General features: G+C 32.6%; 2 protein-coding genes across 2 annotated transcripts; both read left to right on the forward strand.

The window, feature by feature from the left end:
* Nucleotides 1-2,775: 2,775 nt before the first annotated feature.
* LOC116114905 (50S ribosomal protein L9-like) lies at nt 2,776-6,111 on the forward strand. The gene is made up of 6 exons (XM_031401037.1): nt 2,776-2,917; nt 3,270-3,425; nt 3,525-3,659; nt 4,196-4,303; nt 4,577-4,681; nt 5,735-6,111. Exons 2-6 carry the CDS (start codon nt 3,291-3,293, stop codon nt 5,897-5,899), a joined length of 648 nt encoding a protein of 215 aa, XP_031256897.1. The 5' UTR covers nt 2,776-2,917; nt 3,270-3,290; the 3' UTR covers nt 5,900-6,111.
* A 486-nt stretch (nt 6,112-6,597) lies between these two features.
* On the forward strand, nt 6,598-12,598 carry LOC116114896 (nephrocystin-3-like). The gene is made up of 9 exons (XM_031401028.1): nt 6,598-6,799; nt 7,506-7,727; nt 8,936-9,209; nt 9,622-9,772; nt 10,585-10,807; nt 10,892-10,983; nt 11,226-11,361; nt 11,810-12,141; nt 12,287-12,598. Exons 1-9 carry the CDS (start codon nt 6,753-6,755, stop codon nt 12,535-12,537), a joined length of 1,728 nt encoding a protein of 575 aa, XP_031256888.1. The 5' UTR covers nt 6,598-6,752; the 3' UTR covers nt 12,538-12,598.
* The last annotated feature ends 752 nt before the right edge of the window (nt 12,599-13,350 follow it).

The following is a 13,350-nucleotide window of genomic DNA, read 5'->3' on the forward strand; positions in this document are numbered from 1 at the left end:
ATCATGCAAGGGTTTTCTTTTCTTATAATTTTGTTCTTTAATTGAGGTTGATTTTGAAAGGACATTAACGTTTGATTTTGAGGGTGATAATTCATTAAGTTTTTTACTAATAGTTTCTAAAATAGTGTTGTGATTATTGAATTTTACTATTTCTTCTTTTGGAATATCAAAGGGTTAAAAAAATGGTTTAACATATTTTGATGAATAAAAAAAGTGTTGAATTTGAATTTTCTACTTCTAATATCTCTTTTCCGGGGTTTTTTGAAATTTTTGTGATTAAATGAGAAGTTTTTATCTTCTATCATATCCATTTGTTGACTAATAGTGTGAAAATTTTGATTAGAGTAATTATTTTGATGTTGAATATTTTTAATATCTCTTAAAGTTGGTTGTTTTTTATTATCATCAATTTTATTAATTCTTTTAAAGGATGATGCTATTATTTTTGCTTGTTGATGTTCTATTTTTATTTCTTCGAGAGGTGGATATACAGATGTAATAATTTTATTGGTTGATGTTTGCCAATTTTTGTAGTATTAGTTGTTACAAAAATAGTTTTCTTTTCACTTAATTCTTAATAATATTTTCTATTTTCTAACCAATTAAAGAAATATATATTTTGTTTTAATTTTTCTTGTATATTATACTATTTAGATCTAAGAGTATTTTGTTCTTCTGGTTTAAATAATTTAAAGAAAATTTGTATTTTTTTCTTTACTATAGTTTTGTAAGAATTATTACTTGTTTTAATAATTATTTATTAAATTCAAAGGTTTTAATAATTGTATTAGTTTGACTATAATTTCCTAATACTTTTGATTGTGTTGGTAAACTAGGTAGAGTTGATGTGTTTTGGTAAGCAGGTTTTGGTACAGGAGGGGAGTCATTTACACCTATTAATTTACTTGTAGAACTTGTTGATGGAGGCTTAGGTGTAGTGATTTCTTCCCTCCTAGGGTTGTGATGATTTTTATTAGTAATAATGAGTTGATTTTGTTCTAAGGGAGTTTCTATAAATTTTAATCTTATTGTTTCATCGGGTTATTGTATTATTTGTCATATTTTAGATTCACTTTGATTATGTAGAGGTTTTGGAGAGCATAATTTTTCCAATTTTGAATTTGTTTGTTTAATAATTTCATCCCAAGCTAATATTTGTGGTGTTAAAGTTTTATGTTTTGTTTTATCAGCTTCTATAAAAACTATGTGTCCCGATGGAGACGTCCTAATGACTCTTCGACTAATAGTGGTATTCATAACTTTGTAATAATCCTATATATTAATGTTGCTTGTTGGGCTTTATCTTTATAAGTAAGATTTAGTAGCTTTTAAATTAATAGTTAATGTCAATATTATTGTTGGATCCTATAATCCTACTGTAAAATTTAGATAACAATCAAAATAAACTGGTTCACTTTCTAAATTTGAATTTAATATTGCTAATAAAGAGTTATTAAAATTTAAATTTCTTGCGTCTCTTAACATAACTAATATTGGAATGTTTTGTGTTAATCTAAATAATGGTTTTACTATTACTAGAACTAATCCTATATGTAAAAAATTATAATTGTTTTGTTTGTGCTTATGTATTGCTTCTTAAGAAAAAAGTTGAATTTCTTCGACCTTTTATTCAGTTATCATTATTGTATCTATTGTTGTTTTAATAGAATAATCTGACATGAATTCAAAATTACTTATTTGATATATTGTGTTGTGTCTTTCCTAACTGGTGGTATGTTCCAGTTATGTTAGTGTTGATAAATTTTTGCCATAGCAATCTCTTGAGTGTTAATTAATTTGATTAATTCTTGATTATTGTTTAAGATTTGTTATTGATTATTAATTCTAATAGCATTACTGTTACTATTACTATCATCTCGTCTACTATTGTTTTCAAGTCTCCTGAAGAAATTAGACATCTCTAAAATAATTTTAACCTAAAAGTTCTAGTTTTTTTCCTAGATCACGAGACCACCTAACATAGTTGACCAACGGTTACAGGCTGACCAAACGCACCCTCCAAAACAAGATCTAATGAAAATAAAATAAAATTAGTTACAATAATTTTTTAATGATTGAGAGTTGTCTTATAACTGATTTAATATCAAAACAAGATCTCATGAAAAAAAAAAATATGGTTGTTATCAAATTCTATATAAAATAAAAGTTTGATAATACTGTTTATGAGATAAATAGTTAAATATTAATAAGAATAGTAACTTTAAAAATATATGGGATTTATTTAGATATTTAAATAATTTTAGAAATTTTAATGAGATTTTCATAAAATTAAGGTTTAATAAGATAAAATATTAGAGATAAATAGTACAACTCTTTTTAATACTTGAGGACGAGGCGACGATTTTCACTTCGATTGCCATCGTTACCTATAAACTCTTTTCGAATGTAAAAAAAAAGAAAAAATATTCGTATATTTTATAGATTATTAGAACTTTTTAAAGATAATTTAAGCAAAAATACTCTTTTACATGTTTTAAAATAAATAATTAACAGTCTTTTCATAAAATCTCTATTTTATAATATCAAATCATATGTTAAATAAGCCACGTTTCATAATCTCTACTCGAAAATAAACAAATATTCTTATTAATATTTGTTTAAAAATGTTTTAATATTATAATAAAAAAACCCTACAGCCGATCTCTTATTTCACCTAAAACCCAAGCAGCCGCAAACAAACATACAAGCCTTACACCTCTTACTGTCCCATCACTCCGGCGACGGAGCACGGCGGCGAATACCTACACTCCACGGTCACAGCTCTCCTCTCCAAATCTCATCTTCAATCTCCTTGTGTCACTATCAATGAAAACCTCACATCAACAACACTAGAAAGACTCAATTTTTCACTCCATTGAAAGAGCTTTGCTTGCCGGTTTATATTCTTCTCCATTAAGTATGTTTATTATAATGGGGTTGTGCTTTTTTCGTTTGTCTAAAATGATTTGTTCTTTTGGGATTTATGTTGGATTTTTTATTTGAAGAAAATTTTTAATTTTCTTAAACTATAATTAACATTTTTTATGAGCGTTTATACTGTGAGTAGTAAATTTGATTGAATATTTAGAAATTAAAGATCATTTTTGAGGTGGGTTTATCAGTTTGACTAGAAATTTTGATGAATGTTTACAAATTGTTAATTGATTTTGCTGTCGTAAGCTATGAAAATTAATCAATTAGTGGTTATGTTTCGGATGTTCAAATGGTTGGATTAAATGATTAATTTATGAAATTTTTTGTTGAAGTAGATAGTTTGAAATAGGCATTGGATGGCTTATATTCAACACAGCAGAAATGCCCTCCGACAGATTATTAAAGAGGGCGCTGGTCGTGCATTCCATCATCCCATATTGTATGCTTGTCAAGGAGTCAGATATAGACGATTGGAAGTTATTCTCACGACGGTGAGTGAATTTTGAATCGACCAAAGATTTTATTTTATTTTTATATTAAGTTGTATTTTGCTTTCTTAATTAATTGGTTGATTAGTTTTACATGTTTAGAAAATAGAAAAGCTTGGAAATGCGGGAGAGATGGTGAAGGTTGCACCTGGATATTTTCGCAATCACTTGATGCCCAAATTGCTTGCAGTCCCAAACATTGAGAAGTATGCTCATCTCATCAGAGAGCAACGCAGGGTATCCATTTATCTATTAAATATATTGAATGTGCAAACAAGCACTTATTGTCTTACAAAATGTGCATGTGCATGTGTGTGACCACAGATAATCTTGAGGAATGCAATACGAAACTGTATTTAAGATGCTTGGAAAGAACCTGAGCTTGTGGCTTAGGTAGAATGTTGTTGAATTTTCATTATTAGACAGTAGCTTCAAATTATGTGCTGGTTATGGTGCAAGTGATACCATTTCTTAAATGTTATCTGCTGTACTACTCTTTGGAAATATCAAATATCTTCATAGCTGCATCGTACATGAGTTAGTTATTTACACTATTTTTATAGACATTCTCCCATTTGTAGATGACCTCGTATTGTCTAGAGATCTTAATTTCAGTTATGCAGAAAATTTCACAGTTTCTTCTGATACTTAAAAGCATACATACTTAACTTCTTTATAAATTTGACTTTTGTTATAATCTTTATTTCTTTCCAGGTCATCCTTTCTTTTTAATTTTAATTGCAACTTGCTAATTTGTGATCTATTTTTATCAGATTTACCAACCTGAGGAAGTGGAAGAGGTTAAAGTAGTCAAAAAGACTGAGGATGATAAGTTGAAGGAATATGAAAAGGCAGCAAAACGCCTAGAGAATACTCGACTGGTTCGTGTCCTTTCTTTTACATCTTTTAGATTTGGACATATAAATCTTTGGTCTTACATATCTTCAGCCTTTTTGAAATTTATTTTCTTCCCCTAATTTAAGCTTGAGGTGGAGCAATATGGTTTGTTTTCTTTTACAAACATTAAAAAAAAAAAAAAAAAATAAAGATGTTATAATAGAACATAGTGATTGGTGTAACTAGTGATTCTTGGGGGTGCTATTCTTCAAAAAAATTTTCAGGTAAAAGCTATCTGATCAAGTTTGCATTTCTAGGTATTGCGGAGGTTCCCCAATATTGAAAAATTACGTTCTCGTGAATCAAAAGATGACCCAATAGAAGTGCGCTCTCCTGTGACAAAAGAGGAGATTGTGGCTGAGGTATAATATTTTCCTCTTTGTTTGTAATTTTTTCTTTAATAGAATACTAAAGCAAGCTTTGTTCTAATGACATGTGCAACCTATGAATAATCATTCAATTGGAGATCTCCTGCATCCAAGAAACTATTTTTCGTAATTTCTATTTATGGCTGTTAAACATTGATATAGGATACAGGAAAACATAATTCTTAGGATAGATCACACATTTACATGTAGGTCAGGTAGATAACCGTTAAGGTCATGCCAATAATTGAAATGATTGCCCTTTTATTTTTCTGATAATTTTGTCCAGTTTAGACAATTGAACTATTTTGTCATAGGAATCTGGTTACTATGTAGTATATTTGGTAAGTTTCAACATATGTTTGTGAAGTTTGGAGAAAATTGCATATGATCAGTGTACTGAAATTTTAACATAATTTTTAAGTATGTTGTATGTGGATGAATGCAGAGCACTATAAATAAGGAAGAAAGAGTTGCTGTGTTGATCCATAAACTAGAAAAAACGATTTAACAATTTTGTTTTAAGTGGATAAGAAGCATAGTTTAGTGATTAGAGAACATTACTGCATCATGATTAAACCGATGGGGCTGCAGATTTTAAAAGTCATTATGAATGTATAATTCTTGAATATCTAATTTGAAAATTCAATATGCAAGTGCAAGTAAAATTTGAGTTTCATGGTAATTTTATCTGGTTTGTCTTCAGAGAATATGGTGTTTGTTGTTGTTTGTGGCCTGTGAATCACATAATGGTGGTTTGAATTTTAATGATTTTTTTATCAATTTTCTTTCGAATTTGCTTGGTATTTCATTGAGGTGTAGCTTTTGTTCTTCCTTAGATTAGGAATGTGTAGTTAACCATAAAAATTCAGGATTGGGTCTTGGAACCTCACAAGATTCCGTTGATAAAAGTTCATTATTCTTTATCTTTTATCCTACACTGCACTGATACAATTTTATAATGTAAGATTCTGTTGACAAAAGTTCATTATGCGAATTCTATTTATCTTTTATCCGCTGTTGTGCTGATACAATTTTATAATGTTTCAGGTGGCAAGGCAGCTATCGGTAGTTATTGAACCTGAAAATCTTCATCTACCGTCTCCTTTATCAATTTATGGAGAGTATGAGCTGCCTTTGCGGTTGCCAAAGTCCATCCCCTTACCAGAAGGAAAAGTTCAATGGACGCTGAAAGTTAAAATCCGGGGCAAATAAACAATGATGAGAGGAATCCAATTTCATCTGAGGATTTTTTTTTTGTTTTTGTTTATTTCATTGATAATAATCTAAATGATGAGCTAGATACTTCAAAATTTCGGTGACAGTATAGATACCCTCAGAAGTTAGTACGGAGTGTTGTAATGTCCATGATTCCTTTTGTAATGATGAATTATTTTTCTTATTAGTGGTTAATTTCATTCCTGCAATTGTCTCTTGACATAAATTGATTCCAAAGCCTTGATCTACAAGTTTTCTTTAATCCATTGGGATTGAGATAATTCGCTCTGGTTACAGTACTTGTGAAGGTAACATCAGTGGAACCAAACTTTTGCAAAATGAAGACATCGAACTTCATACCCTCGTAAATGGTATTAAGGATGTTTGCAGTTTAGCAATGAGTACTCTTTGTAAATGTTATGAGGGACGTTTCATGTACGACAGTTTGCCGTTAAGCAATGAATGCTCTCGTACTCATACATGTTATAACTTATAAGGATGAAGCTTCATGTTAAGAAGATGTATTATGAGGGTGATGCTTTATGTTACAAAGACGAGGATCCAAGGGGCTTTTTGGTAATATATCTCAAAACACCCCCTGAAGACCTCAAGTAGAGTAATTTCCAATATCCGAGGGGCTTTTTGGTAATATTATGTTTAAGAAAGTATTGAGCTGTGACTACACTGTAAATTTCATTGGAAAATTAGGATAAGCTTATGTACCTCTGCCTTATTGGGTTTCTTGAGTTGAGGCTTTTTAAAAGGAGAATCCGCGACCAGCCGAGTCGACTCACTTAGCCCCTCACTGCAATATTGAGCTTGTACTCAGATTCTGCTTCGCAACTCTCCCATGGCAGCCTCCTTCCTTCTCCCCTCTCCTTCTCTCAGCAGTTTCATGTACAATTTTAACTCTCTATTGTTCCGTTAGTTCTTGTATATATAAATTGATTTTTGTTTTGAGTTTCTTCTTGTTTCTACAATCGGAATTATGATATTCTTGTGTGTTTTAAGTGGCTACTCTTAGAACTATGGACATTCTTGTTAGGTTTGGGCTTATGCTTACACTTTCTTTCATTATACCTTTGACAACCATTTTCAAGAATTATACATTCTATTCGAAAGAAAAAAAAATTGAATTATGTGAAATGAATCGCAGAAAACTTAGTTTGGAGTCTGTGGTTGGTGTAGTTCCAATGAATTTTGCGGTGATGGCATGGAGAAGCGGTTTATTTTTGTTTTTACTTATTTTATTTTTTAAAAGTGTGTTAAATTTTGTCGAGGACAAAGAAAGTATTTGTAAGAGGAGTTTGTAACCTGTATGATTGTGTTTCTCTGAGTGTCTTTGGACACGCTTTGTACTGCACAATACTACTAGATTTTTCCAAAGCTTTAAGTGGTCTTTAAAAAGTGCCAGCTTGCTACTCTTGTTACTTTCGTGATCTTTTATGATCATCTATTGAATTTCTGCTCGAATTTGATGCTCTAGTTTGAGACAGTTTAGTCTGCATAGATCAATTTTGGAGGCTGTCATTACCGTATTTGAAGATTCACTTTTCCTATATACTGTTAGCTGACAAGCCTTAATGTTTTCATATGTTTTCAGGAAGGGACAAGTGGGTGTGCGTTTGTATTCAGAACATTGTCTTAATTGCATTACATTCTTCTACAATTGTAGCCAAAAGCAGAACTGTAATATTAAGCTTTACATGATACCTGGTAAAGCCATTGCCCGTCACTGCTGGTCAAGACAGTTTGCTTCAATTGGCTCATTAGGAACCAATGTAGATGTTTCTTCTGGTGTTTCTGATCCGGATGACTTCCAGAGGTGAGATCATTCTCAAGTGCTAGTAATGTATCATTCTCTAGAAATTATTGATGTTGGCTTTTTTTTTTTTTTCCTCCCTCAAACATCCATATTTTGACGTATCAAGACTCTGGGTATGCTGTTAAAATTTGATAGTTGTCACTAGATAAATGTAGACCTGGCAAAACGGGTGGGTGGGCCAGGTACGGTCCGGGTTAAACGGGTACGTGTCCTTATACGGGTTGAGATTTACGGGTCCAAAATGTTGGACCCGTGCCCTACCCTATACGGGTACGGGTGGGCCCACGGGTGGACCCGTATTTTCTCTCTCCAGATTTTAGTTTTTAATTTCACCCTATACTACCAATTCTTGAATACCAAATTCACTAAAACCTTGGTTCTCAATAGCTTGTTGTTGACCTGAGACTAACATGTTATTACCAAAACTTTTCAATTCCCAGCCCATCAATATGTTTTTACTTCTTGCAGAAGAATCCGAAGGTGAAATTGTATCATTTGCGATAGATCCTTTCCCCCCAGAAACATGGCTCCAAGACTCCATTAAATTGCATACAAACCCAACACACTTCAATTCAAGCAACAAATTTAAACTTTTTCTTTAAACACTTTTACCCAAACACCAAGCTTAATTAAATTTAAAATCCTCAAACAAGTTTCAACCCACTCAAGAGTATCCATTGAAGAACTTTACTAACACTTGAGAGAGTACAGAACCCACAAAAGAAAAGCCAAAAGTTTCCTTCTTTGAAAGCTCATACGGTCAAGAAACTCAGTCCCTGAGATATCAAATGCACCAAAAAAGAAAAACCATTAGAAAAAAGCAGCAGCACAACAAGGCAGACAGATACGAACAAAAAAGCTTCAAACTTTGACAGCACATACACTTGAATTCAATAATGAAACAAACAACGAAACAAGGGAAGTGAAAGATCTTGTTCGTGCAAAGACTAACCAAAAATAGCACAACTTATTATAAAGAGAAGGATAAGGCTTTTCAGTTTTCAGTAACCAAAAGAAGAAACTGTAGCCCAAGTGGTTATGTGTTCAAGTGTGAGTGAAAGTCTGAAAGAGAGAGAGAGAAAAGAAAGACATATACTTTACCAGTATAAATGCTTTGGTATGTTTAGTTTATTTGAAAATGTGAAGGCATTTTTAATTTGCATAATATCCCCTTAGAAAATTTACTACCAGAAATCTGCAATTAACAGGTATAAAACGTTGCGTGACTACTCAAGTAACCATTTGAATGGTATTAGTGATTTTGAGAGACAGTTGCAAGAGTTATTTGATGAAGTGAAAACTATGATTATGAAGGGAAACAAAAATGATGCCATAGACCTGCTTCAAGCAAATTATGAAGCTGTAAAAGAACAGATAAATGCAGGCACTAAAGGCATAGAAGAAGCTGCAATTCTTGACATTATAGCCTTGGGATATGTGGCTATTGGAGACTTGAAGTTTGTTGGGTCTCTTTTGAATATGGTAACTTCCTTTTCCTGTGTGTAATGCCAAAAAGACTTAAGGTTCAAGAGTCCCATATTTTGTACACAGGTTTTACCACAATTTTTTAGCCGTTAAATTAATGCACTTATATGGTTGGATTGCATCTAAATTGTGTCATTTCTAAGATGCATAAGTTATGCACTTTCCATTAAGTGTCAGCCATTGAAAGTGCCTTAGTCAAATGTTTCAAAAATATTGTTGTGATTTGTGTAAAAAAAGTGGTTCTTTTAAACCTGTGTATATCTTACAATTCAAATCATATTACAATTCATTTAGTACGTCCTACATTAACATTAAAGGTCACATATTTGTTGCTTTTGGTATGTAGATTTTGAGATTCTCAATGTTATTTTTCATCTCATTCTTATTGCTGCATTGTCTTCATGGTCAGATAAATGAAGTTGTTGATAGTCTGAAGAATGAGGAACCTCTTCTAGATGGAATACTCATCCATATGGGAAGTATGTATTCAATGTTGGGGAAGTTTGAGAAATCCATGCTCGTTTATCGAAGAGTTATTAGTATTTTGGAAAACAGATATGGTAAGTACAACCTCGAAACCAGTCTGTGCAGTCTCTGTTACTTGTTGGAGTAGCATAAAAACTTCAATCTTAGCCTTTTGTTGGCTGTCAGACTTTCAATTTCTTTGACATAAAGTTGGCTAATATATTTCTTCTTTGTGCATTACTACAATTTAAGATTTTTACATTGGTTATCTCTAGTAGTTTCTGTTAAAGGTAAAGGGACAGCAGAAGCTATGCGTCAAATAAACCTTTTACTAGGATTAAGCACTCTTAAGATGTTTTCTAGAACCTTCATTTACAGTTTGAAATGTATGCCTTGAAATTCTAAATTCTTTGTAATTTCCAACTCAAAATTCATTCTTTTTTTAATGGTTAAAACTACATGAAATTGCTTGCTTTGATCTTAGAGTATTATTTATTCTTGACAATTATACTGCAAATTGAAAAATGGAGAGTCACGTTGTTGCCTATTTGTCCTTCATTTGATGGAACACGCATACCTGGTTGTAAATCTTTCGGAGCTATAATTTTTTTCGCAAAATAGGGACTTTTGATTGCTTTTGGTACAAAATTGCAATTTCACAAGGAATACTTTAGCAATTATGCTGCTTAAGATGCTATATTTAAATAGGCTAGAAACTGGAACAAGTAATATGTTTTTTCCTCCACTTTCCGGCATTAAGCTGCTCTGCTGATTTGTCATTCTTTTACAATTTTAATGTCTTATCACTACTGTTGCATTTTTGGGGTTTTCTTCTGTTGTTTTGTAATTCACTAAAAGCAGCAAACCAGAAATCAATGTTTTCCTCAAAATGATGTTTTCCTTCTAGGGAAGAATAGTACTTTTCTTATCACACCATTATTGGGGACAGCAAAAGTTCTTGGCTCTGTTGGAAGAGCCACAAAAGCAGTTGAAATCTACCATCGGGTGATTACCATCTTGGAAACAAACAGAGGTGCTGAAAGCGAGGATTTGGTGCTACCTTTATCTGGTCTTGGCAATCTTTTGATTAAGGAAGGAAAAGCTGTGGCTGCAGAAAGTGCTTTTATAAGGTTGTATCTCTTTTTCATGTGTATTTTTGGGTTTTGCAGAATTTGGATTTGATAATTCACCTTTTTATTATATTTGCCTTTTAGAATTCAAAAGATTTATACAAAGAAATATGGGGAACATGATGGAAGAGTTGGAATGGCTATGTGTTCTCTAGCCCATGCAAAGTGTGCAAAAGGTAACTTTTTTATGCTCTCTCTCTCTATCTCTCTCCATATGTGGCAGATTTCCTACTTTTGGACAGAACTTACTTGTTTGATGTGTTTATATATATTGCAGCAATATTTGTAAGTGTAAAAGATTTTATTCTAGAATTTTAGGTTCATTATACAGTTTCTGTCTCATAAATTAGTGTTATCACTCTCTGAAAGTTTATATGTTACCGAAGCTTAAGTATCGCTTTGTGTGTAAATTTGGCAGGGAATACAGATGAAGCCATTGATCTGTACAAGAAAGGTCTCCAGGTCATCAAGGATTCAAAATATATGGCTCTGGATGACAGCATAATGGAGAAAATGAGGATTGATTTGGCGGAGTTACTTCATGCTGTTGGAAGGTATTGTCTGATGCAAGATTGGATTTCTATAGGGAGCATGAATGCATTCTGATCAGACCAATATTAGCACACATAGGCTGTGTAATTTGTTTCATTTCTTAGTGGAACAACCTTCATATTGTGTTATGTAGATCGCCTGTCTTGGCAATTGGCATTATCCACTGGGAATTGGTAGGCTGACTCAATGCAGTAGATGTTTTACATTGATAATTTGTCAAATCTTTTGGTGAAAATATCCCTACTGACTTTTTGAGTTTGGAGTTAAACTTGTAACTTCATTGTTTGATGACCTGTGGTTACTCTTGCTGACCTTATCATTTGCAAGTCTTTTTACTCTCATAACTCTAGATTGCATTCTGCTATGTTATACAGCTATGTTTTATACTATTGCATGCTGCTAAGCTTATGAGAATAAGTGTTGTATTTCTTTTGTTGGATTGCTTCTCAGAGGAAAAGAAGGTCGAGAGCTACTAGGGGAATGCTTGCTGATTACTGAGAATTATAAAGGGAGAGAGCATCCCAGCTCAGTTGCACACCTTATAAATCTTGCAACCTCCTATTCACATTCAAAGAATTTTGTGGAGGCTGAGCGTCTACTTAGGACAAGTTTGGAGATCATGATGAAGACAGTGGGGCCTGATGATCAGTCCATCACCTTTCCAATGTTGCAGCTTGGAGTCACTCTCTACCAGTTAAATCGGGATGAAGAAGCTGAGAAGCTAGTGCTGGAGGTTCTGTGCATCCGTGAGAAGGCTTTTGGAAAAGATTCTCTTCCTGTTGGTATGCCTTTTCTGTTTTTTATTTTGCTTTGTCTGTATTATGATCTGAATATATTTGTGATCAGCCATGTCTTGGTATAATTTTATTCTCAACTTGCCAAACTCTGTTCATGTGTCCATCTTATGTTATTTAATTGATATGGCAGGCGAGGCTCTTGACTGTTTGGTCATCATTCAGACAAGATTAGGGAAGGAGGAGGTCGAGTTACTGGAGATGCTGAAGAGGGTTCTAAGAATTCAAGAAAAAGAATTTGGTAATGATAGTGAGGAGGTTATGTTAACTCTGAAAAAAGTTGTGTTCTATTTAAACAAACTAGGTAGAAATGATGAGAAATTTCCCTTGCAGAAAAGATTGTCCATTCTGAGGATGAAATACAAACAAAAAGTTGCATATTAAGGGCAAAATTCTATTCTTTATATGACCTTCTCTAGGGGAAAAAAAATGATTTGATTGATTATTTGATCTGCGCTCTTTAGATCCTAAAGATTACACTAATATGAAAGACAGCGAATTCCCTGCAATTGCTGCTTCTCAGCAAACCATCCATGCTTTCTTGTGGTGAATGTATGCCCAAGTAGCACTCCAGTTATCAATACGCCTGCATTCCCTATCATGAACATTTGTCGATTAATAGAAAATGGAGACTTGGATCCCTGATCTTCTTCTCTTGGAGTTGGAGCCTCACTTCAGAATCGGAACGACAGTTTCTTGATACATATTTTCCACACGATCCTGGGTTTGCATCGAACGAGCTGTCTGGAAATGTATAGAATTGTGGTCCTTCTGGTATGTGTCCGATGAGAAGGTTATGCGAGAGGTTGAGTCAATTCCGTAAATATTTTTGAGTCAATTCTGTAAATATTTTCAGATACCAATAGCTTGGTTATGCTTAAAAATATAATATATGCATGAATAATATTATACATACATTATTTCTATACAACATTTTTCATACAACATTATGTGGCAAAATGTGATTAGGTGAAAGTTTAATTTTAATTTTAAATTAGCCAATCATATCTTGCCACATAATGTTGTATGGAAAATGTTGTATGAAAATGATGTATGTGTAGTATTACTCTATATGCATATATTTTAGTGTTAACACACTTTCGTGTGCGAATTGGATTCAAATAGACGCTTTAGTATTATGTTGAAAAATTAATAATCTTAATATTGTATAAGCGAAGACTTCAAAAAGTAATATAT

The sequence above is a fragment of the Pistacia vera genome, unplaced genomic scaffold (genome assembly GCF_008641045.1).
Source record: "Pistacia vera cultivar Batoury unplaced genomic scaffold, PisVer_v2 Contig727, whole genome shotgun sequence".
Taxonomy (NCBI): domain Eukaryota; kingdom Viridiplantae; phylum Streptophyta; class Magnoliopsida; order Sapindales; family Anacardiaceae; genus Pistacia; species Pistacia vera.

What these genes read in the sequence shown, in the direction of transcription:
- LOC116114905 (XM_031401037.1), top strand. Translation starts at nt 3,291, where the DNA reads ATGGCTTATATTCAACACAGCAGAAATGCCCTCCGACAGATTATTAAA. An exon ending in TCATCAGAGAGCAACGCAGG is followed by an intron (nt 3,660 to 4,195) that starts GTATCCATTTAT and finishes TATTTTTATCAG; the next exon opens with ATTTACCAACCTGAGGAAGT. An exon ending in AAGAGGAGATTGTGGCTGAG is followed by an intron (nt 4,682 to 5,734) that starts GTATAATATTTT and finishes ATAATGTTTCAG; the next exon opens with GTGGCAAGGCAGCTATCGGT.
- LOC116114896 (XM_031401028.1), top strand. Translation starts at nt 6,753, where the DNA reads ATGGCAGCCTCCTTCCTTCTCCCCTCTCCTTCTCTCAGCAGTTTCAT. An exon ending in CCTTCTCTCAGCAGTTTCAT is followed by an intron (nt 6,800 to 7,505) that starts GTACAATTTTAA and finishes ATATGTTTTCAG; the next exon opens with GAAGGGACAAGTGGGTGTGC. An exon ending in GCAGAAAGTGCTTTTATAAG is followed by an intron (nt 10,808 to 10,891) that starts GTTGTATCTCTT and finishes TTTGCCTTTTAG; the next exon opens with AATTCAAAAGATTTATACAA.